This window comes from Panulirus ornatus, chromosome 72 (genome assembly GCF_036320965.1).
Source record: "Panulirus ornatus isolate Po-2019 chromosome 72, ASM3632096v1, whole genome shotgun sequence".
Taxonomy (NCBI): Eukaryota; Metazoa; Arthropoda; class Malacostraca; order Decapoda; family Palinuridae; genus Panulirus; species Panulirus ornatus.
This window is the reverse complement of record NC_092295.1, coordinates 14,921,689-14,949,174: the sequence shown is the minus strand read 5'-3', so window position 1 is coordinate 14,949,174 and position 27,486 is coordinate 14,921,689. Positions and strand designations below refer to the sequence as shown.

Sequence of the window (27,486 nt, the reverse complement as noted above, 5' to 3'; positions counted from 1 at the left end):
ACAACTGACTCACTTCCCAAGCTCTCTCATCCCCAACAGACTTCATACTTGCCCCTCTTTTCAAAACTCTTGCATTCACCTCCCTAACAACGCCATCCATAAACAAATTAAACAACCATGGAGACATCACACACCCCTGCCGCAAACCTACATTCACTGAGAACCAATCACTTTCCTCTCTTCCTACACGTACACATGCCTTACATCCTCGATAAAAACTTTTCACTGCTTCTAACAACTTGCCTCCCACACCATATATTCTTAATACCTTCCACAGAGCATCTCTATCAACTCTATCATATGCCTTCTCCAGATCCATAAATGCTACATACAAATCCATTTGCTTTTCTAAGTATTTCTCACATACATTCTTCAAAGCAAACACCTGATCCGCACATCCTCTACCACTTCTGAAACCACACTGCTCTTCCCCAATCTGATGCTCTGTACATGCCTTCACCCTCTCAATCAATACCCTCCCATATAATTTACCAGGAATACTCAACAAACTTATACCTCTGTAATTTGAGCACTCACTCTTATCCCCTTTGCCTTTGTACAATGGCACTATGCACGCATTCCGCCAATCCTCAGGCACCTCACCATGAGTCATACATACATTAAATAACCTTACCAACCAGTCAACAATACAGTCACCCACTTTTTTAATAAATTCCACTGCAATACCATCCAAACCTGCTGCCTTGCCGGCTTTCATCTTCCGCAAAGCTTTTACTACCTCTTCTCTGTTTACCAAATCATTTTCCCTAACCCTCTCACTTTGCACACCACCTCGACCAAAACACCCTATATCTGCCACTCTATCATCAAACACATTCAACAAACCTTCAAAATACTCACTCCATCTCCTCACATCACCACTACTTGTTATCACCTCCCCATTTGCGCCCTTCACTGAAGTTCCCATTTGCTCCCTTGTCTTACGCACTTTATTTACCTCCTTCCAGAACATCTTTTTATTCTCCCTAAAATTTAATGATACTCTCTCACCCCAACTCTCATTTGCCCTTTTTTTCACCTCTTGCACCTTTCTCTTGACCTCCTGTCTCTTTCTTTTATACATCTCCCACTCAATTGCATTTTTTCCCTGCAAAAATCGTCCAAATGCCTCTCTCTTCTCTTTCACTAATACTCTTACTTCTTCATCCCACCACTCACTACCCTTTCTAATCAACCCACCTCCCACTCTTCTCATGCCACAAGCATCTTTTGCGCAATCCATCACTGATTCCCTAAATACATCCCATTCCTCCCCCACTCCCCTTGCTTCCATTGTTCTCACCTTTTTCCATTCTGTACTCAGTCTCTCCTGGTACTTCCTCACACAGGTCTCCTTCTCAAGCTCACTTACTCTCACCACCCTCTTCACCCCAACATTCGCTCTTCTTCTCTGAAAACCCATACAAATCTTCACCTTAGCCTCCACAAGATAATGATCAGACATCCCTCCAGTTGCACCTCTCAGCACATTAACATCCAAAAGTCTCTCTTTCGCACGCCTGTCAATTAACACGTAATCCAATAACGCTCTCTGGCCATCTCTCCTACTTACATAAATATACTTATGTATATCTCGCTTTTTAAACCAGGTATTCCCAATCATCAGTCCTTTTTCAGCACATAAATCTACAAGCTCTTCACCATTTCCATTTACAACACTGAACACCCCATGTATACCAATTATTCCCTCAACTGCCACATTACTCACCTTTGCATTCAAATCACCCATCACTATAACCCGGTCTCGTGCATCAAAACCACTAACACACTCATTCAGCTGCTCCCAAAACACTTGCCTCTCTTGATCTTTCTTCTCATGCCCAGGTGCATATGCACCAATAATCACCCACCTCTCTCCATCAACTTTCAGTTTTACCCATATTAATCGAGAATTTACTTTCTTACACTCTATCACATACTCCCACAACTCCTGTTTCAGGAGTATTGCTACTCCTTCCCTTGCTCTTGTCCTCTCACTAACCCCTGACTTTACTCCCCAGACATTCCCAAACCACTCTTCCCCTTTGCCCTTGAGCTTCGTTTCACTCAGAGCCAAAACATCCAGGTTCCTTTCCTCAAACATACTACCTATCTCTCCTTTCTTCACGTCTTGGTTACATCCACACACATTTAGGCACCCCACTCTGAGCCTTCGAGGAGGATGAGCACTCCCCGCGTGACTCCTTCTTCTGTTTCCCATTTTAGAAAGTTAATACAAGGAGGGGAGGATTTCTGGCCCCCCGCTCCCGTCCCCTCTAGTCGCTTTCTACGACACGCGAGGAATACGTGGGAGTATTCTTTCACCCCTATCCCCAGGGATAATATACATATATATATACACTTACATGTAATGCTGGTCTTTGATTTAATCCCATAACTTTCAGATAGTATTATCCTGTGTTGTGAAACATAACAAATCTAACGTCCTTGCAAGACAAGGATCAGTATAGTATTTGTAACATATATATGTTACTGGCGACCTTGCCCGAATAAGTATTGAGTTCGTAACACTATCTACATCAGTGGTTGATGTACGACCTTACCTATCTACACCAGTGGTTGATGTACGACCGTACCTATCTACACCAGTGGTTGATGTACGACCTTACCTATCTACACCAGTGGTTGATGCACGACCTTACCTATCTACACCGGTGGTTGATGTACGACCTTACCTATCTACACCAGTGGTTGATGCACGACCTTACCTATCTACACCAGTGGTTGATGTACGACCTTACCTATCTACACCAGTGGTTGATGTACGACCTTACCTATCTACACCAGTGGTTGATGTATGACCTTACCTATCTACACCAGTGGTTGATGCACGACCTTACCTATCTACACCAGTGGTTGATGTACGACCTTACCTATCTACACCAGTGGTTGATGTATGACCTTACCTATCTACACCAGTGGTTGATGTACGACCTTACCTATCTACACCAGTAAATGGTGCTCTAGGAAATGACATTTGCCATTTACTAGAAGATTCAGCGATATTATCTAGATCATCTTGTAATCTCAACCTGTCTTCATCAGTTAATGAGGCGTAGCCGATCTTGTGTCATCTACAAATTTGGACACAAAGTTTCATAGCCCAACATCAACATCATTGTTGATACAAATAATGAAAAGTATAGGCCCAAGTACAGATCCCTGGGGAACCCCACTAGTGACCACGGTGATGGTTCACCATCATTACGACTCTGCTTCCTATCACGTAACCAGGATTCTATCCAATTTCCTATGTAGCCAGTCATCCCCAAGACCCAGACTTTATGCATCAATATAACGTGGAGAACTTTGTCGAATGATTCCAGGAAGTCCAGAAATATAGTATCCATTGCTTTAGTCTTGTCCTGGGTATTGAATACTTGATGATGATAGTCAAGGTAAAACCAGACTGTATCATTCCAGATAGGCTACGATCTTATCTCTAATAATCGGCTCCAGAAGTTTACATAATTGATGTGAGGCTAATAGGAATGAACTACATCAAGTACATGACTACATCAAGCACATGATTACATCAAGCACATGAACTGCATCAAGCATATAAACTAAATCATGAACATGGCTACACAAAGCACATGATTACATCAAGCACATGAACTGCATCAAGCATATAAACTACATCATGAACATGACTACATCAAGAACATCACACCGGGATTACTTCACACCAACACACACACACACAAACATTACGCCATGGTCAATACACACCAACACACACACACACACAAACATTACGTCCTGCTCACTAGTGTTGACCAAACTCATATATTGGATGAAGAAAGTAGTCTGGCTTTCGTGAGCCAAGTGGCCACAAATGTGATTGAAAGAGAGAATGAGGCAAATGTTGATATGGTCATTAATATCATATGTCCTGCTTCAAGGTTTTGTATCAGGGATCTGCTGCTTGATCCTTGCTCCTCGTAGCTCCTGCCTGTGTGGTGGTAGTGCTGGCCATCATCATATAACATACAGCAAGAGAGAACAAAATTGTTCACGATGAACGAGTCACAGAGGTTGACGTACTGAGATGGAGACATGATGGAGGACGTGTTGCATAAAATGATACAGTAGGAGACATGATGGAGGACGTGTTGCATCATATGATACAGTAGGAGACATGATGGAGGACGTGTTATATCATATGATACAGTAGGAGACATGATGGAGGACGTGTTGCATCATATGATACAGTAGGAGACATGATGGAGGACGTGTTGCATCATATGATACAGTAGGAGACATGATGGAGGACGTGTTGTATCATATGATACAGTAGGAGACATGATGGAGGACGTGTTGCATCATATGATACAGTAGGAGACATGATGGAGGACGTGTTGCATCATATGATACAGTGGGAGACATGATGGAGGACGTGTTGCATCATATGATACAGTAGGAGACATGATGGAGGACGTGTTGCATAGCATGATACAGTAGGAGACATGATGGAGGACGTGTTGCATCATATGATACAGTAGGAGACATGATGGAGGACGTGTTGCATCATATGATACAGTAGGAGACATGATGGAGGACGTGTTGCATCATATGATACAGTAGGAGACATGATGGAGGACGTGTTGCATCATATGATACAGAAGGAGACATGATTGAGGACGTGTTGCATCATATGATACAGTAGGAGTACGATGAAGGACGTGTTGCATCATATGATACAGTAGGAGACATGACGGAGGACGTGTTGCATAGCATGATGCAGTAGGAGACATGACGGAGGACGTGTTGCATCATATGATACAGTAGGAGACATGATGGAACGCAATAATGGTCCAAACTTGACCAATCTGATGATAAATGTAATACAATCTTCAAGAAACGCCACTGCACCTCCAGTGTACAAGTCCGTCTCGCGAACTGAAGTTGTCACACTCATACATGCCATTTGTTGACATCAATAAAGAAAAAGATACTTTCAGTTTAGCGTCTGGAGATCAATGTTGCTGATCATAATAAATATCTCCACAACCCAGCCAACATTTCCCGATGCATTTCTTTTGTGCAGAAGACACATCAGAACCTGTGATGACCGTCCGAGTGAGAGGGTCGGTCATGTAACGACCTTACTGGTCATGTTTACCTCTGAATGCAGGGAGACCAAGCCGGGAGAATGATGGTTCCTTACTTAGAAACTTGCCATCAATAAACACTGAGGACTGGCCAAGTGCTGACGTGAGGACTGGCCAAGTGCTTACGTAAGGACTGGCCAAGTGCTGACGTGAGGACTGGCCAAGTGCTTACGTGAGGACTGGCCAAGTGCTGACGTGAGGACTGGCCAAGTGCTTACGTGAGGACTGGCCAAGTGCTGACGTGAGGACTGGCCAAGTGCTGACGTGAGGACTGGCCAAGTGCTGACGTGAGGACTGGCCAAGTGCTGACGTGAGGACTGGCCAAGTGGTATCATACATGGCTTGAGAAAACCTGTTGTTTCTGCAGCATTACCAAGGTGGGCGTGACAGCCGTTCGTGTTGTTAGAGCCACTGTTATTGTTACAACTGTTATTTCCGTTAGTGCTGTTATATCTGTTGTTTGCGTTATCACAGCCACTATCGTTAGTGCCGTTACAACCTTTGGTACTGTTACAAAATATATCAGTCTGCAACGGGGGAAAACATTGTTACAAGACATATCTGTAGTGATGTTAATCAACGATTCATCTGTGAGAGATGTCCATTATCTGTTGTTAACATAACCTGTTACAACCGATGCCGTTAACAACCGTTACAACCGTTATTACCGGTACAACCGTTAGTTTGGGGAGAGGTTTAACGCGTCTTAACTACTTAGCTATCACCAAATGATCTCAGATTCAGAGAAGATTAATGACCCATGACCCAAATTTACTGGTTGTCATATATTTTATACTGTCATTGTCTTCATCTGTCATGATGATAACATACTACCAAGTATGACTGAGGGATATAGCGTTCACTCTTAAGTCTGAACGTATATTTGGTTATATCCACATGGAAGGCATATTTGGTTATATCCACATAGAAGTTATATATTTAGTTATATCCACATGGAAAGTATATTTGGTTATATCCACATCATGTGTGTACACATGACGGAGTCGCTTTGTGGTGGTTTCACGGTAAGTGGACAGTAGCTGCAGTGGGGAGGTATTGCTACACAATGTAAACAGTCTCATGTAGAAGTGTCAGCCAAAAATGTCACTCCTGTTTATTGATGATGAGTTTGAGAAGATATGTTCTATTGGATCTAAGTTAAAGTACCCTAGATCTTTCATTGATAAATTCCTTAAATTAGCAAAAAAAATCTTTTTATAGAGTTGAGCCCAAACTTTCCCTTGACACCAAGAATCTTTAAGTTCTCCCTTTTAATGATAATTTTACTTCACACCCCAAATTGCTTAAACCCTTTAATGTAAAAGTTGCCTTCAGCAACAATGATACTATAAAGAATATCTTAATCAGGAACTCACCAGAAAATTCTCCTGGATGAATCTATAAAGTGCCATGTAGAAATTTTGATAAGTTTATGCTGGGCAGACTGGTAAGGATCTTTCTGTTAGACTTAAGCAACATAAATATAGTATAAGAACGGGACAAGAATGAAATGCCTTGTTTAATCACGATAAGAATTATGATCATTGTATTGACTGAAGTAACGCCAATTTACTTATCTACCAAGAAATATATCATTGAATCTTTTATTATCAAATACACAAAGAATTGTAACATTTATTAGCGAAGGTCAATACAAATTGGATAGCTTTATTGTAGGCAAAATTTGTTAATATTCCCTTTCTTGTCCAAATAATACAAAATTCATGACATGTATGATCCCATACCCGAACACACTAACTCGAACACCACCATCCGGTAACGCTTGTTTACCATCGGCGTCTTAGCTAGGTCTCTTCCTTGTATATCAAATGACTGTTCTACGCCTTCTTTCTTATTCTTGTATCTCCCCTAATGATGTGATCATTACACGAAAGTGCACTTGGGAACTTATCGTGTTTCATTTCCCTGTGTTTTTGCAAACAGGAGTTGTGGAAGTACGTGATAGAGTGTAAGAAAGTAAACTCTAGATTGATATGGGGAAAACTGAAAGTTGATGGAGAGAGATGGGTGATTATTGGTGCCTATGCACCTTGGCATGAGAAGAAAGATCATGAGAGGCAAGTGTTTTGGGAGCAGCTGAGTGACTGTGTTAGCAGTTTTGATGCACGAGACCAGGTTATAGTGATGGGTGATTTGAATGCAAAGGTGAGTAATGTGGCAGTGAGGGAATAAATGATGTACATGGGATGTTCAGTGTTGTAAATGAAAATGGTGAAGAGCTTGCAGATTTGTGTGCTGAAAAAGGACTGGTGATTGGGAATACCTGGTTTAAAAAGAGAGATATACATAAGTACACGCATGTAAGTAGGAGAGATGGCCAGAGAACGTTATTGGAATACCGGTTAATTGATAGGCGCGTGAAAGAGAGACTTTTGGATGTTAATGTGCTGAGAGGTGCAACTGGAGGGATGTTTGATCATTATCTTGTGGAGGCGAAAGTAAAATTTGTAGAGGTTTTCAGAAAAGAAAAGAGAATGTTGGGGTGAAGAGAGTGGTTAGAGTAAATGAGCTTGGGAAGGAGACTTGTGTGAAGAAGTATCAGGAGAGACTGAGTGCAGAATGGAAAAAGGTGAGAGCAAAGGACGTAAGGGGAGTGGAGGAGGAATGATGTATCTAGGGAAGCAGTCATGGCTTGCGCACAAGATGCTTGTTGCATGAGAAGCGTGGGAGTTGGACAGATTAGAAAGGGTAGTGAGTGATGGAGTGAAGAAGTAAGATTATTAGTGAACGAGAAGAGAGAGGCATTTGGACGATTTTTGCAGGGAAATAGTGCAAATAGACTGGAAGATGTATAAAAGAAAGAGGCAGGATGTCAAGAGAAAGGAGGAAGAGTGTCAAAGAGGGCAAATGAGAGTTGGGGTGAGAGAATATCATTCAATTTTAGGGAGAATAAAAAGATGTTTTCGAAGGAGGTAAATAAAGTGCGTAAGACAGGGGAACAAATGGGAATATCGGTGAAGGGGTCTAATGGGGAGGTAATATCAAGTAGTGGCGATGTGAGAAGGAGATGGAGTGAGTATTTTGAAGGTTTGGTGAATGTGTTAGATGATAGAGTGGCAGATATAGGGTGTTTTGGTAGAGGTGGTGTGCAAAGTGAGAGGGCTAGCGAGAATAATTTGGTAAACAGAGAAGATATGGTGAAAGCTTTGTGGAAGATGAAGCCGGTAAGGCGGCAGGTTTGGATGGTATTGCAGTGAAATTTATTAAAAAAGGGGGTGACTGTATTGTTGACTGGTTGGTGAAGATATTCAGTGTATGTATGGCGGAATGCATGCATAGTGCCATTGTACTTTTAAATGCAAAGGGGATAAGGTAAGTGTTTAAATTACAGAGGTATAAGTTTGTTGAGTATTCCTGGGACATTATATGGGAGGGTATTAATTGAGAGGGTGAAGGCATGTACAGAACATCAGACTGGGGAAGAGCACTGTGGTTTCAGTAGTGGTAGAGGATGTGTGGATCAGGCGTTTGCCTTTAAAGAATGTATGTGAGAAATACTTAGAAAAACAAATGGATTTGTATGAAGCATTTATGGATCTGGAGAGGGCATATGATAGAGTTGACAGAGATGCTTTGTGGAAGGTATTACGAATATATGGTGTGGGAGGCAAGTTGCTGAAAGCAGTGAAAAGTTTTTATCGAGGATGTAAGGCATGTGTTCGTGTAGGAAGAGAGGAAAGTGATTGGTTCTCAATGAATGTCGGTTTGCGACAGAGGTGCGTGATATCTCCATGGTTGTTTAATTTGTTTTAGATGGGGTTGTTAGGGAGGTGAATGCAAGAGTTTTGGAGAGAGGGGCAAGTGTGCAGCCTGTTGTGGGTGAGAGGGCTTGGGAAGTGAGTCAGTTGTTGTTCGCTGATGATACAGCGCTGGTGGCTGATTCGGGTGAGAAACTGCAGAAGTTGGTGTCTGAGATTGGTAAAGTGTGTGGAAGAAGAAAGCTGAGAGTAAATGTGAATAAGAGCAAGGATATTAGGTACAATAGGGTTGAGGGACAAGTCAATTGGAAGGTAAGTTTGAATGGAGAAAAACTGGAGGAAGTGAAGTGTTTTATATATCTGGGAGTGGATTTGGCAGGGGATGGAACCATGGAAGCGGAAGTGAGTCACAGGGTGGGGAAGGGGGCGAAAGTTCTGGGAGCGATGAAAAATTTGTGGAATGCGAGAACATTATCTCGGAGAGCAAAAATGGGTATGTTTGAAGGAATAATGGTTCCAACAATGTTATATGGTTGCGAGGCGTAGGCTATAGATAGAGCTGTGCGGAGGAGGGTGGATGTGTTAGAAATGAGATGTTTGAGGACAATATGTGGTGTGAAGTGGTTTGATCGAGTAAGTAATGAAAGTGTAAGAAAGATGTGTGGTAATAAAAAGCGTGTGGTTGAGAGAGCAGAAGATGGTGTTTTGAAATGGTTTGGTCACATGGAGAGAATGAGTGAGGAAAGATTGAAGAAGAGGATATATGTGTCAGAGGGGTGGACGGGCTGTCAATAGATTGAACAAGGGCATGTGAAGCGTCTGGGGTAAACCATTGAAAGTTTTGTGGGACCTGGATGTGGAAAGGGAGCTGGGGTTTCAGCGCATTATGCATGACAGCTAGAGACTGAGTGTGAAAAAATGTGGCCTTTGTCGTCTTTTCCTAGCACTACCTCGCGCGCATGCAGGGGGAGGGAGTTGTCATTTCATGTGTGGTGGGGTGGCGACGGAAATGATTAAAGGCAGAAAGTATGAATTATGTACATATTTATACATGTATATGTATGTATATATATATATATATATATATATATATATATATATATATATATATATATATATATATATATATATATATATATATATATATATATATATATATATATATATATATATATATATATATATATATATATATATATATATATATATATATATATATATATATATATATATATACATATGTGCGTGTGTGGACGTATATATATATATATATATATATATATATATATATATATATATATATATATATATATATATATATATATATATACAGAGCATCAGTTTGGGGAAGAGCAGTGTGGTTTCAGAAGTGGTAGAGGATGTGTGGATCAGGTGTTTGCTTTGAAAAATGTATGTGAGAAATACTTAGAAAAGCAAATGGATTTGTATGTAGCATTTATGGATCTGGAGAAGGCATATGATAGAGTTGATAGAGATGCTCTGTGGAAGGTATTAAGAATATATGGTGTGGGAGGCAAGTTGTTAGAAGCAGTGAAAAGTTTTTATCGAGGATGTAAGGCATGTGTACGTGTAGGAAGAGAGGAAAGTGACTGGTTCTCAGTGAATGTAGGTTTGCGGCAGGAGTGTGTGATGTCTCCATGGTTGTTTAATTTGTTTATGGATGGGGTTGTTAGGGAGGTGAATGCAAGAGTTTTGGAAAGAGGGGCAAGTATGAAGTCTGTTGTGGATGAGAGAGCTTGGGAAGTGAGTCAGTTGTTGTTCGCTGATGATACAGCGCTGGTGGCTGATTCATGTGAGAAACTGCAGAAGCTGGTGACTGAGTTTGGTAAAGTGTGTGAAAGAAGAAAGTTAAGAGTAAATGTGAATAAGAGCAAGGTTATTAGGTACAGTAGGGTTGAGGGTCAAGTCAATTGGGAGGTAAGTTTGAATGGAGAAAAACTGGAGGAAGTAAAGTGTTTTAGATATCTGGGAGTGGATCTGGCAGCGGATGGAACCATGGAAGCGGAAGTGGATCATAGGGTGGGGGAGGGGGCGAAAATCCTGGGAGCCTTGAAGAATGTGTGGAAGTCGAGAACATTATCTCGGAAAGCAAAAATGGGTATGTTTGAAGGAATAGTGGTTCCAACAATGTTGTATGGTTGCGAGGCGTGGGCTATGGATAGAGTTGTGCGCAGGAGGATGGATGTGCTGGAAATGAGATGTTTAGGGGACAATGTGTGGTGTGAGGTGGTTTGATCGAGTAAGTAACGTAAGGGTAAGAGAGATGTGTGGAAATAAAAAGAGCGTGGTTGAGAGAGCAGAAGAGGGTGTTTTGAAATGGTTTGGGCACATGGAGAGAATGAGTGAGGAAAGATTGACTAAGAGGATATATGTGTCGGAGGTGGAGGGAACGAGGAGAAGTGGGAGACCAAATTGGAGGTGGAAAGATGGAGTGAAAAAGATTTTGTGTGATCGGGGCCTGAACATGCAGGAGGGTGAAAGGAGGGCAAGGAATAGAGTGAATTGGATCGATGTGGTATACCGGGGTTGACGTGCTGTCAGTGGATTGAATCAGGGCATGCGAAGCGTCTGGGGTAAACCATGGAAAGCTGTGTAGGTATGTATATTTGCGTGTGTGGACGTATGTATATACATGTGTATGGGGGTGGGTTGAGCCATTTCTTTCGTCTGTTTCCTTGCGCTACCTCGCAAACGCGGGAGACAGCGACAAAGCAAAAAAAAAAAAGGAAAAAAAAAGAAATATATATATATATATATATATATATATATATATATATATATATATATATATATATATATATATATATACATAAATATATCTATATATCTATATATATAAATAGAATATAGATGGGAGTGAATGGGGGCAGACAGTGTGAATTGTGTGCATGGGTATATATGTATGTCTCTGTGTATGTGTATATATGTGTACATTGAGATGTATAGGTATGTATATTTGCGTGTGTGGACGTATGTATATACATTGTGTATGGGGGTGGGTTGGGCCATTTCTTTCATCTGTTTCCTTGCGCTACCTCGCAAACGCGGGAGACAGCGACAAAGCAAAATAAATAAATGAATAAATATATATATATATATATATATATATATATATATATATATATATATATATATATATATATATATATTATATAGAATATAGATGGGAGTGAATGGGGGCAGACAGTGTGGATTGTGTGCATGGGTATATATGTATGTGTCTGTGTATGTATGTATATGTGTACATTGAGATGTATAGGTATGTATATTTGCGTGTGTGGACGTATGTATATACATTGTGTATGGGGGTGGGTTGGGCCATTTCTTTCGTCTGTTTCCTTGCGCTACCTCGCTACCTGGGCCTTTTTTTGGAATATCCTCACCTGGCCCCCTTCTCTGTTCCTTCTTTTGGAAAATCAAAAAAAAAAACGAGAGGGAAGGATTTCCAGCCCCCCGCTCCCTCCCCTTTTAGTCGCCTTCTACGACACGCAGGGAATACGTGGGAAGTATTCTTAATCCCCTATCCCCAGGGATAATATATATATATATATATATATATATATATATATATATATATATATATATATATATATATATATATATATATATATATATATATATATATATATATATATATATATATATATATATATATATGATTATTGGTGCATATGCACCTGGGCATGAGAAGAAAGATCATGAGAGGCAAGTGTTTTGGGAGCAGCTGAATGAGTGTGTTTGTGGTTTTGATGCACGAGACCGGGTTATAGTGATGGGTGATTTGAATGCAAAGGTGAGTAATGTGGCAGTTGAGGGAATAATTGGTATACATGGGGTGTTCAGTGTTGTAAATGGAAATGGTGAAGAGCTTGTAGATTTATGTGCTGAAAAAGGACTGATGATTGGGAATACCTGGTTTAAAAAGCGAGATATACATAAGATTGGGGAAGAGCAGTGTGGTTTCAGAAGTGGTAGAGGATGTGTGGATCAGGTGTTTGCTTTGAAAAATGTATGTGAGAAATACTTAGAAAAGCAAATGGATTTGTATGTAGCATTTATGGATCTGGAGAAGGCATATGATAGAGTTGATAGAGATGCTCTGTGGAAGGTATTAAGAATATATGGTGTGGGAGGCAAGTTGTTAGAAGCAGTGAAAAGTTTTTATCGAGGATGTAAGGCATGTGTGCGTGTAGGAAGAGAGGAAAGTGATTGGTTCTCAGTGAATGTAGGTTTGCGGCAGGGGTGTGTGATGTCTCCATGGTTGTTTAATTTGTTTATGGATGGGGTTGTTAGGGAGGTGAATGCAAGACTTTTGGAAAGAGGGGCAAGTATGAAGTCTGTTGGGGATGAGAGAGCTTGGGAAGTGAGTCAGTTGTTGTTCGCTGATGATACAGCGCTGGTGGCTGATTCATGCGAGAAACTGCAGAAGCTGGTGACTGAGTTTGGTAAAGTGTGTGAAAGAAGAAAGTTAAGAGTAAATGTGAATAAGAGGAAGAGTAGGGTTGAGGGTCAAGTCAAATGGGAGGTGAGTTTGAATGGAGAAAAACTGGAGGAAGTGAAGTGTTTTAGATATCTGGGAGTGGATCTGGAAGCGGATGGAAACATGGAAGCGGAAGTGGATCATAGGGTGGGAGGGGGCGTAAATTCTGGGAGCCTTGAAGAATGTGTGGAAGTCGAGAACATTATCTCGGAAAGCAATAATGGGTATGTTTGAAGGAATAGTGGTTCCAACAATGTTATATGGTTGCGAGGCGTGGACTATGGATAGAGTTGTGCGCAGGAGGATGGATGTGCTGGAAATGAGATGTTTGAGGACAATGTGTGGTGTGAGGTGGTTTGATCGAGTAAGTAACGTAAGGGTAAGAGAGATGTGTGGAAATAAAAAGAGCGTGGTTGAGAGAGCAGAAGAGGGTGTTTTGAAATGGTTTGGTCACATGGAGAGAATGAGTGAGGAAAGATTGACCAAGAGGATATATGTGTCGGAGGTGGAGGGAACGAGGAGAAGAGGGAGACCAAATTGGAGGTGGAAAGATGGAGTGAAAAAGATTTTGTGTGATCGGGGCCTGAACATGCAGCAGGGTGAAAGGAGGGCAAGGAATAGAGTGAATTGGAGCGATATGGTATACCGGGGTTGACGTGCTGTCAGTGGATTGAATCAAGGCATGTGAAGCGTCTGGGGTAAACCATGGAAAGCTGTGTAGGTATGTATATTTGCGTGTGTGGACGTATGTATATACATGTGTATGGGGGTGGGTTGGGCCATTTCTTTCGTCTGTTTCCTTGCGCTACCTCGCAAACGCGGGAGACAGCGGCAAAAAAAAAAAAAAAAAAAAAAAAAATTTACTCATATACTTTGCTTTGTCGCTGTCTCCCGCGTTAGCGAGGTAGCGCAAGGAAACAGACGAAAGAAATGGCCCAACCTACCCACATACACATGTATATACATACACGTCCACACACGCATATATACATACCTATACATCTCAATGTACACATATATATACACACACAGACATATACATATATACACATGTACATAATTCATACTGTCTGCCTTTATTCATTCCCATCGCCACCTCGCCACACATGGAAGAACATCCCACTCCCCCCTCATGTGTGCGAGGTAGCACTAGGAAAAGACAACAAAGGCCCCATTCGTTCACACTCAGTCTCTAGCTGTCATGTAATAATGCACCGAAACCACAGCTCCCTTTCCACATCCAGGCCCCACAGAACTTTCCATGGTTTACCCCAGACGCTTCACATGCCCTGGTTCAATCCATTAACAGCACGTCGACCCCGGTATACCACATCGTTCCAATTCACTCTATTCCTTGCACGCCTTTCACCCTCCTGCATGTTCAGGCCCTGATCACACAAAATCTTTTTCACTACATCTTTCCACCTCCAATTTGGTCTCCCACTTCTCCTCGTTCCGTCCACCTCTGACACATATATCCTCTTGGTCAATCTTTCCTCACTCATTCTCTCCATGTGCCCAAACCATTTCAAAACACCCTCTTCTGCTCTCTCATCCACGCTCTTTATATTTCCACACATCTCTCTTACCCTTACATTACTTACTCGATCAAACCACCTCACACCACACATTGTCCCCAAACATCTCATTTCCAGCACATCCACTCTCCTGCGCACAACTCTATCCATAGCCCACGCCTCGCAACCATACAACATTGTTGGAACCACTATTCCTTCAAACATACCCATTTTTGCTTTCCGAGATAATGTTCACGACTTCCAAAGATTCTTCAAGGCTCCCAGAATTTTCGCCCCCTCCCCCACCCTATGGTTCACTTCCGCTTCCATGGTTCCATCCGCTGCCAGATCCACTCCCAGATATCTAAAACACTTTACTTCCTCCAGTTTTTCTCCATTCAAACTTACCTCCCAATTGACTAGACCCTCAACCCTACGGTACCTAATAACCTTGCTCTTATTCACATTTACTCTTAACTTTCACTGATCACATGTGTATAACTACTCTCATGTCTACAATCATGATCACTCTTGTGTTTCCAAAGTTACACTTAGCTTCTACTATCAATTAGTTACACACACACACACACACACACACACACTCACACACACACACACACACACACACACACACACACACACACACACACACTTTTCGTCTTCCACAGATGCACAATATGAAGCGTTCGTACACATACACAATCCCACACATTACACAAAAATACAATTACACACACAGGCATACACTTACAAACACTCATACAGAATAATGCACTCATTACTAAATCATAATACAGACAGACACTCATATAGACAAACAGATATCACAACACATGGCCGGATTAAACTACATACTCAACAAGAGCAGTGAGCACGTGCAGGGCAGTAGACAGCACGTGCAGGGCAGTAGACAGCACGTGCAGGGCAGTAGACAGCACGTGCAGGGCAGTAGACAGCACGTGCAGGGCAATAGACAGCACATGCACGTGCAGGGCAGTAGACAGAACATGCAGGGCAGCAGACAGTACATACAGGGCAGTAGACAGTACGTGCAGGGCAGTAGACAGCACATGCAGGGCAGTAGACAGTACATACAGGGCAGTGGACAGCACGTTCAGGGCAGTAGACAGCACGTGCAAGGCAGTAGACAGCACGTGCAGGGCAGTAGACAGTACGTGGAGGACAGTAGACAGTCGTGCAGGACAGTAGACAGTACATGCTGGACAGTAGACAGTATGTGCAGGACAGTAGACAGTACATGCTGGACAGTAGACAGTACATACAGGGCAGTGGACAGCACGTGCAGGGCAGTAGACAGCACGTGCAAGGCAGTAGACAGCACGTGCAAGGCAGTAGACAGTACGTGGAGGACAGTAGACAGTCGTGCAGGACAGTAGACAGTACGTGCAGGACAGTAGCCAGTACGTGCAGGACAGTAGACAGTACATGCTGGACAGTAGACAGTACGTGGAGGACAGTAGACAGTCGTGCAGGACAGTAGACAGTACATGCAGGACAGTAGACAGTACGTGCAGGGCAGTAGACAGCACATGCAGGGCAGTAGAAAGTACATACAGGGCAGTGGACAGCACGTGCAGGGCAGTAGACAGCACGTGCAAGGCAGTAGACAGCACGTGCAGGGCAGTAGACAGTACGTGGAGGACAGTAGACAGTCGAGCAGGACAGTAGACAGTACATGCTGGACAGTAGACAGTACATGCTGGACAGTAGACAGTACATGCTGGACAGTAGACAGTACATGCTGGACAGTAGACAGTATGTGCAGGACAGTAGACAGTACATACAGGGCAGTGGACAGCACGTTCAGGGCAGTAGACAGCACGTGCAAGGCAGTAGACAGCACGTGCAGGGCAGTAGACAGTACGTGGAGGACAGTAGACAGTCGTGCAGGACAGTAGACAGTACATGCAGGACAGTAGCCAGTACGTGCTGGACAGTAGACAGCAGCAGGAGACAGGTACTCACTTCATGGAGGAAGCTTCTATGGAGGCCAAGTTGACGATGGTGATGGAGGTGTGAGGTTTGCTGGAGGTGCCTTCAGACAGCAGGTTGACGATGTCCTTCATGTCCAGCTGGTCTGAGGGAACGACCACACCACATGATCAGCATCACAGGTGGTGTGCATGACGTCACGTCACTTGTCCAACAATGTCACAGACCCTTAATGTTTGACTGACCTAACCTGGGTACAACCTGTCGTTACCTGACCTTTGACCAGTGAAATAACCCTATCATTTACACTGACGACCTTCTGAGAAGTGACCTCACCTCACAGGTCACAGTGACACAGGAGGTGGTCGGGTCAGAGGGCAGGAGACTCACCTATGCTGTCATCATGGATGACAGTGATGTCGCTCCAGGAGAGCGTGTTCTTGGTCCTCATATCTCGGAAGACCTGCACCAGGTCCCGCGAGCCGGACGCCAGGGGCACCGTGATGGCAGTCGAGTGTGTCATCCTGGGACATCCTGCCTCTGTTAGAGATAACAAAAGTGCTCACTCAGCTCTACGGCAGGGGTGAGGATAGCCCGGCAGGGGTGAGGATAGCCCGGCAGGGGTGAGGATAGCCCGGCAGGGGTGAGGATAGACCGGCAGGGGTGAGGATAGACCGACAGGGGTGAGGATAGACTGGCAGGGGTGAGGATAGACCGACAGGGGTGAGGATAGCCCGGCAGGGGTGAGGATAGACCGGCAGGGGTGAGGATAGACCGGCAGGGGTGAGGATAGACCGGCAGGGGTGAGGATAGCCCGACAGGGGTGAGGAGCAGCGTAGCACGGGGTGAACAGGTGAGCAGCAGAGCGGCAGGGGTGAACACGGGGGCAAGCGATGTTTATTCAGGCGGTGAGTGTATGACCAGGATGGTAGAGGGTGAACATGGCGCTGGTGTTAATGATGGTAGAGGGTGAACATGGCGCTGGTGTTAATGATGGTAGAGGGTGAACATGGCGCTGGTGTTAATGATGGTAGAGGGTGAACATGGCGCTGGTGTTAATGATGGTAGAGTGTGAACATGGCGCTGGTGTTGATGATGGTAGAGGGTGAACATGGCGCTGGTGTTGATGATGGTAGAGGGTGAACATGGCGCTGGTGTTAATGATGGTAGAGGGTGAACATGGCGCTGGTGTTAATGATGGTAGAGGGTGAACATGGCGCTGGTGTTAATGATGGTAGAGGGTGAACATGGCGCTGGTGTTAATGATGGTAGAGTGTGAACATGGCGCTGGTGTTAATGATGGTAGAGTGTGAACATGGCGCTGGTGTTAATGATGGTAGAGGGTGAACATGGCGCTGGTGTTAATGATGGTAGAGGGTGAACATGGCGCTGGTGTTAATGATGGTAGAGGGTGAACATGGCGCTGGTGTTAATGATGGTAGAGTGTGAACATGGCGCTGGTGTTAATGATGGTAGAGGGTGAACATGGCGCTGGTGTTAATGATGGTAGAGGGTGAACATGGCGCTGGTGTTAATGATGGTAGAGGGTGAACATGGCGCTGGTGTTAATGATGGTAGAGGGTGAACATGGCGCTGGTGTTAATGATGGTAGAGGGTGAACATGGCGCTGGTGTTAATGATGGTAGAGGGTGAACATGGCGCTGGTGTTAATGATGGTAGAGGGTGAACATGGCGCTGGTGTTAATGATGGTAGAGGGTGAACATGGCGCTGGTGTTAATGATGGTAGAGGGTGAACATGGCGCTGGTGTTAATGATGGTAGAGGGTGAACATGGCGCTGGTGTTAATGATGGTAGAGGGTGAACATGGCGCTGGTGTTAATGATGGTAGAGGGTGAACATGGCGCTGGTGTTAATGATGGTAGAGGGTGAACATGGCGCTGGTGTTAATGATGGTAGAGGGTGAACATGGCGCTGGTGTTAATGATGGTAGAGGGTGAACATGGCGCTGGTGTTAATGATGGTAGAGTGTGAACATGGCGCTGGTGTTAACGATGGTAGAGGGTGAACATGGCGCTGGTGTTAATGATGGTAGAGGGTGAACATGGCGCTGGTGTTAATGATGGTAGAGGGTGAACATGGCGCTGGTGTTAATGATGGTAGAGGGTGAACATGGCGCTGGTGTTAATGATGGTAGAGTGTGAACATGGCGCTGGTGTTAATGATGGTAGAGTGTGAACATGGCGCTGGTGTTAATGATGGTAGAGGGTGAACATGGCGCTGGTGTTAATGATGGTAGAGGGTGAACATGGCGCTGGTGTTAATGATGGTAGAGTGTGAACATGGCGCTGGTGTTAATGATGGTAGAGGGTGAACATGGCGCTGGTGTTAATGATGGTAGAGTGTGAACATGGCGCTGGTGTTAATGATGGTAGAGGGTGAACATGGCGCTGGTGTTAATGATGGTAGAGTGTGAACATGGCGCTGGTGTTAATGATGGTAGAGGGTGAACATGGCGCTGGTGTTAATGATGGTAGAGTGTGAACATGGCGCTGGTGTTAATGATGGTAGAGGGTGAACATGGCGCTGGTGTTAATGTAGGTTGACGATGATAAGAAGAGACAGATGCGATGGTCGCAGCAGACCCGCACACCGCTAGCTTGGACGGCATGGCTCACGGGTGATTATGATGGTATACAACAAGGTTTGCAGGGGAATGGTCGTTAAGGATGTTTGAATGGCGTTGACGACTGTCCTCAACACAGTTTGGCCGAGGTGCAGCTGGGGAGGTACGACTACGCCATATTGGAAGTATACTAATATGATCATTGCTTGAGGTTGGCTTTCAAAATAACCCAACATTTATCCTGTATCACATTTACATACTTTCATGTTATGAATGTTGTCAGGTTACGTGAGTGAGATCTCATCATGCAGTTGTCTGGTAACGTGCCCGGTGTTGTCACAATCATGTTACATCTACTGAGCGCCGCCAGGCTGAGGTGGTCCTACACCACAGACTGGCAACCACGGTCACAGTCTGTGCGAACTGACAGCACAGGAGGAGCACCGGCTGTGGTGACCAAGGGAAATACAGACGCATCCATACTGACCCGACCATTAACAGACGCATCCAGACTGACCCGACCATTAACAGACGCATCCATACCAACCCGACCATTAACAGACGCATCCATACTGACCCGACCATTAACAGACGCATCCATACTGACCCGACCATTAACAGACGCATCCAGACTGACCCGACCATTAACAGACGCATCCATACCAACCCGACCATTAACAGACGCATCCATACTGACCCGACCATTAACAGACGCATCCATACTGACCCGACCATTAACAGACGCATCCATACTGACCCGACCATTAACAGACGCATCCATACAGACCCGACCATTAACAGACGCATCCATACTGACCCGACCATTAACAGACGCATCCATACTGACCCGACCATTAACAGACGCATCCATACCTACCCGACCATTAACAGACGCATTCATACTGACCCGACCATTAACAGACGCATCCATACTGACCCGACCATTAACAGACGCATCCAGACTGACCCGACCATTAACAGACGCATTCATACTGACCCGACCATTAACAGACGCATCCATACTGACCCGACCATTAACAGACGCATCCATACTGACCCGACCATTAACAGACGCATCCATACTGACCCGACCATTAACAGACGCATCCATACTGACCCGACCATTAACAGACGCATCCATACTGACCCGACCATTAACAGACGCATCCATACCTACCCGACCATTAACAGACGCATCCATACCGACCCGACCATTAACAGACGCATCCATACTGACCCGACCATTAACAGACACATCCATACTGACTCGACCATTAACAGACGCATACTTACTGACCCGACCATTAACAGACGCATCCATACCGACCCAACCATTAACAGACGCATCCATACTGACCCGACCATCAACAGAAGCATCCATACCGACCTGACCATTAAAAGACGCATCCATACTGACCCGACCATTAACAGACGCATCCAGACTGACTCGACCATTAACAGACGCATCCTTACTGACCCGAACATTAACAGACGCATCCTTAATGACCCGACCATTAACAGACGCAGCCATACTAACCCGCCCATTAACAGACGCATCCATACCGACCCGACCATTAACAGACGCATCCATACCGACCCGACCATTAACAGACGCATCCATACTGACCCGACCATTAACAGACGCATCCATACCGACCCGACCATTAACAGACGCATCCATACTGACCCGACCATTAACAGACGCATCCAGACTGACTCGACCATTAACAGACGCATCCTTACTGACCCGACCATTAACAGACGCATCCATACCGACCCGACCATTAACAGACGCATCCATACCGACCCGACCATTAACAGACGCATCCATACCGACCCGACCATTAACAGACGCATCCATACTGACCCGACCATTAACAGACGCATCCATACTGACCCGACCATTAACAGACGCATCCATACTGACCCGACCATTAACAGACGCATCCATACTAACCCGACCATTAACAGACGCATCCATACCGACCCGACCATTAACAGACGCATCCATACCGACCCGACCATTAACAGATGCATCCATACTGACCCGACCATTAACAGACGCATCCAGACTGACCCGACCATTAACAGACGCATCCATACCGACCCGACTATTAGCAGACGCATCCATACCGACCCGACCATTAACAGACGCATCCATACCGACCCAACCACTAACAGACGCATCCATCCTGACCCGACCATTAACAGACTCATCCATACTGACCCGATTATTAGCAGACGCATCCTTACTGAACCGACCATTAACAGACGCATCCATACCGACCCGACCATTAACAGACGCATCCATACTGACCCGACCATTAACAGACGAATCCATACCGACCCGACCATTAACATATGCATCTACACTGACCCGACCATTAACAGACGCATCCATACCGACCCGACCATTAACAGATGCATCCATACCAACCCGACCATTAACAGACGCATCCATACTGACCCGACAATTAACATATGCATCCATACTGACTCGACCATTAACATATGCATCTACACTGACCCGACCATTGACAGACGCATCCATACCAACCCGACCATTAACAGACGCATCCATACCGACCCGACCGTTAACAGATGCATCCATACCAACCCGACCATTAACAGACGCATCCATACTGACCCGACAATTAACATATGCATCCATACTGACTCGACCATTAACATATGCATCTACACTGACCCGACCATTGACAGGCGCATCCATACCAACCCGACCATTAACAGACGCATCCATACCGACCCGACCATTAACAGACGCATCCATACCGACCCGACCATTAACAGACGCATCCATACCGACCCGACCATTAGCAAACACATCCATACCAACCCGACCATTAACAGACGCATCCATACTGACCCGACCCTTAACAGACGCATCCTTACTGACCCGACCATTAACAGACGCATCTATACCGACCCGACCATTAACAGACGCATCCATACCAACCCGACCATTAACAGACGCATCCATACCGACCCGACCATTAGCAGACGCATCCATACTGACCCGACCATTAACAGACGCATCCATACTGACCCGACCATTAACAGACGCATCCATACTGACCCGACCATTAACAGAGGCATCCATACCGACCTGACCATTAACAGAAGCATCCATACTGACCCGACCATCAACAGACGCATCCATACCAACCCGACCATTAACAGACGCATCCATACTGACCCGACCATCAACAGACGCATCCATACTGACCCGACCATTAACAGACGCATCCAGACTGACCCGACCATTAACAGACGCATCCATACCGACCCGACTATTAACAGACGCATCCATACTGACCCGACCATTAACAGACACATCCATACTGACCCGACCATTAACAGACGCATCCATACTGACCCGACCATTAACAGACGCATCCATACCGACACGACCATTAACAGACGCATCCATACCGACCAGACCATTAACATATTCCCCAGCAACAGTAGACGTAAGTAAAGCTTCATGCGACAAACTGTTAAGATCAACGTCATCTTGACTCAAGTATCAGACCCAGAGTAACCCCTGCCAACAAGACCCAGCGTAACCCCTGCCAACAAGACCCAGAGTAACCCCTGCCAACAAGATCCAGAGGAACCCCTGCCAACAAGGCCCAGAGGAACCCCTGCCAACAAGGCCCAGAGGAATCCCTGCCAACAAGACCCAGAGGAACCATGCTGTCAACAAGACCCAGAGGAACCCCTGCCAACAAGACCCAGAGAAACCCCCGCCAACAAGACCCAGAGGAATCCCTGCCAACAAGACCCAGAGGAACCCCTGCCAACAAGGCCCAGAGGAACCCCTGCCAACAAGACCCAGAGGAACCTCTGCCAACAAGTTCCAGAGGAACCCCTGCCAACAAGACCCAGAGAAACCCCTGCCAACAAGACCCAGAGAAATCCCTGCCAACAAGACCCAGAGGAACCCTATCAACAAGACCCAGAAGAACGCCTATCAATGAGACCCCTTAAAACCCTGTCAGGACATTAGAGATACAGTACATGAGTAACACTAAACATAACAGGAGTGAGAGTAGAACCTTAGTACACGAAGACGAAGAACCCAATGTGGGTGATAATAGCTTAGCAGCGACACCAACTTTGAGCCAGTGATAGAGAGCACACATGACAAGCGTCACACTTGGTGACGCACTAACATAGCTGAGTGAGCTGAAGACCAATAAAAGTCCAGGTCTCCTGGTTGTTTCTATCTACGAGTAGCTAACAATGTTAGACATGAAACTGCTGCACCTTTGACCAGTAACTTGGATAAATCTCTCCAAGATGGATTAGTCCCACAGGACTGGGGACTCATCGATGTTACTTCTATATTAGAAAAGGGAAGTCATGAAATGTCTGGCAGTGTCCGTCCTTTTACCCACAAATCAATGAAATGTAAACATTTAGAGTCAATTACCAGAGATAAAACCGTAGCTTACCTTGACCAACACAGTCTAGTTTAAAAGGGTAAAGATCGTTCCTGACAGTTTATTTGAATTATATCCATTCAATACCCAGGACAAGACTAAAGCAATGGATATCATATTTCTGGACTTCCTGGAATCATTCGACAAAGTTCTCCACGTTATATTGATGCATAAAGTCTGGGTCTTGGGGATGACTGGCTACATAGGAAATTGGATAGAATCCTGGTTACGTGATAGGAAGCAGAGTCGTAATGATGGTGAACCATCACCGTGGTCACTAGTGGGGTTCCCTAGGGATCTGTACTTGGGCCTATACTTTTCATTATTCAAATTAACGACCTTGATGTAGGGATGAATAATTTAAGTGCCCAAATTTGCAGATGACACGAAGGTTGGCAATGCCATATTAACTAAAAAAGATAAGTTAAGATAACGACATCGAAATAAGATACCTGAATGTTATAAAGAATAGCAGATGCCATTTAGCTTTCATAAATGTCAACTTTTGCAGTTTTCTTCTTTCTTTCTTGGCTACTTTCGAGTCACGAATAAAAGTCTACATCAAGGGCGAGCCTCAAGTGAAATACAAAGAGGTTATTGAAAGGGAAATAGAAGAGACAAGGAAGAGTATTACGTATTTTGGAGGAAGCTAAAAAGCCTTTCTTTTAGAATGTGCGGCAGGTCATAGTTACCGGGAAAGACATGAGAAGGTAGAGAGTTCCAAGGCTTCGAGATATAGGGAAAGAAGCAGTTATCAAAACGGCCCACCCTTGAGTGGACAACGGTCACACAGAAATCATGTGGCGCAGCAGCTTGCTGAGTATTGTGTGGTCTAACTAGTGGTGGGGGCACACAGGCAGCCAGCTCTCGGGAGCAAAAACCAAAGTAATACCTATAGAAGAGGGAAAGTGAATCAACATTACGGCGTAAGGTAAGGGGGTCAAGTTTTGATGTTATAGTGGAAGGGTTTGTAAGTCGGACCGCTTTCGATTCAACTCTATCAAATAAGAAACACAAGAACCACAGGAATCCCGGTCACCAACACCCAGGCGAACCCCTGCCAACAACACCCAGGGGAACCCCTGCCAACAACACCCAGAGGAACCCCTGCCAACAACACCCAGGCGAACCCCTGCCAACAACACCCAGAGGAACCCCTGCCAACAACACCCAGAGGAACCCCTGCCAACAACACCCAGAGGAACCCCTGCCAACAACACCCAGGCGAACCCCTGCCAACAACACCCAGAGGAACCCCTGCCAACAACACCCAGAGGAACCCCTGCCAACAACACCCAGAGGAACCCCTGCCAACAACACCCAGAGGAACCCCGGGAAAGCAATTATTAGTTTTCTTCTTCCTTTCTCGATAAATCATTACGACTTGTACTTACGTCATCAGGAAAATTCAGTAGAATTCTACAAACCAAGAGAAGTACAGACAGAATTCTGTCAATATGTTCCACGTAACTGTATCTCTACTGATTATATAATGACCAGATGGCTGGTCTGGCATCTTGAGTGGTTCCCTTCTCTGCACTATCTCTACCTCACCATCACTAGAAGCAAACAAGAGATCATAAGATCAGTACGGACATGACAGTGCCGACATGATCATGGTTGGATCTGATATTTATCATCAAGACTCACAGTGTTTCCCAGTGGCAGAGAACCGTCCGTGGAAGCTATGTCACATATACATGTGTTGGCTGCACCACCACCACGTACATGTGTTGGCTGTACCACCTCCACGTACATGTGTTGGCTGTACCAACTCCACGTACATGTGTTGGCTGTACCAACTCCACGTATATGTGTCGGCTGTACCACCTCCACGTATGTGTTAGCTGTACCACCTCCACGTATATGTGTTAGCTGCACCAACTCCACGTATATGTGTTGGCTGTACCACCTCCACGTATATGTGTTAGCTGTACCACCTCCACGTATATGTGTTGGCTGTACCACCTCCACGTATGTGTGTTGGCTGTACCAACTCCACGTATATGTGTCGGCTGTACCACCTCCACGTATGTGCGTTGGCTGTACCAACTCCACGTATATGTGTTGGCTATACCACATCCACGTACATGTGTTGGTTGTACCACCTCCACGTACATGTGTTGGCTGTACCAACTCCACGTACATGTGTTGGTTGTACCACCTCCACGTACATGTGTTGGCTGTACCAACTCCACGTACATGTGTTGGCTGTACCACCTCCCCGTACATGTGTTGGTTGTACCACCTCCACGTACATGTGTTGGCTGTACCAACTCCACATGTAAAAACTGTATGCCAGACACAACAGTTGTCCTGGATAACACAGCTGTTCTTACCTGCAAGCCTATGCAAGAAGCTGTATACAACCTCTGGCATCATATACAACAAGTTGTATTTAAAACAAAAATGAAAGTAACTTTCAGAGTGAGTGTTGCCAGTCCTCAACTTACTCTATAAGGAAGGGATGAAGGCCTACTTAGTAGTGGATTACCAATCCGTCTCCATACAGATGGGCAAACCTTATGATGGCATTACCAGACTGTCTGTATAGGGAAATGTAAACAACTGAATCACAAGATATTCATATAGTCTGAAGCAGCTCAGGAGATGGTTGTGTTGCTCAGCAGTCCTCACGTTATGTAATATGATGATGCTATGGAACATTAAAATCTCATTAAGGTAGTGTACTTAATGTGGAATCAGACTAATGAATCACTTATGTAGACACACACACACACACACACACACACACACACACACACACACACACACAAACCTACCAGTAATAGCAATGTGCAGGATGCCCTTCTCTGCGAGGCCCGGGGCCCACATGTGGGTGCTGCTGCAGGAGGCCATGGTAAGCATGACGGACATGTCCTCCGGCATGGAATCGTTCATGGAGTTGAGGAACTCCACGGACAGTGACCCAAGACTCATGGCGGCTGACCCGTCTGCCGCTGCCTTCTGTATCATCTCGTGTGTCTGCAGGCGACGATTCTGCAGCATTGCTGACTCCAGGTACACACCTGCAGCAGGAAGGAGAAACGGGTCCAGTAGGTGTGTGTCTGGCTAACACCATCATGACGAGGTCTGGCTGATGCATACATTGTGGTGGGAGGTCTAGCTGATGCCTACATTGTGGTGGGAGGCCTGGCTGATGTATACATTGTGGTGGGAGGTATGATTGATGCATACATTGTGGTGGGAGGCCTGGCTGATGCATACATTGTTGAGGAAGGTCTGGCTGATGCATACATTGTCGAGGGAGGTCTGGCTGATGCATACATTGTGGTTGGAGGTCTGGCTGATGCATACATTGTGGTGGGATGTCTGGCTGATGCATACATTGTGGTGGGAGGTCTGGTTGACGCATACATTGTTGTGGGAGGTCTGGTTGATGCGTACATTGTTGTAGGAGGTCTGGTTGATGGAAACATTGTTTAGGTAGGTCTGGCTGATGCATATATTGTTGTGAGAGGTGTGGTTGATGCACATATTGTGGGACGTCTAGCTGGTGCATGCATTGTTGTGGGAGGTCTGGTTGATGCATACATTGCTGTGTGACGTCTGGCAAATGTATACATTGTTGTGGGAGGTCTGGTTGATG

The 27,486-nt window shown here is 45.0% G+C and overlaps 1 protein-coding gene across 1 annotated transcript in view; it reads right to left on the bottom strand.

Moving 5' to 3' along the window:
• Positions 1–27,486, bottom strand: part of LOC139748034 (ionotropic receptor 93a-like) — a 245,070-nt gene that overhangs the window by 131,312 nt on the left and 86,272 nt on the right. Inside the window, exons 3-5 of the mRNA XM_071660598.1 lie at positions 26,660–26,905; positions 17,216–17,365; positions 16,859–16,970 (exon numbers count right to left, since the gene is read on the bottom strand). Coding sequence (XP_071516699.1) covers positions 16,859–16,970; positions 17,216–17,365; positions 26,660–26,905 — 508 coding nt within the window. The remainder of the gene's footprint in view (positions 1–16,858; positions 16,971–17,215; positions 17,366–26,659; positions 26,906–27,486) is intronic.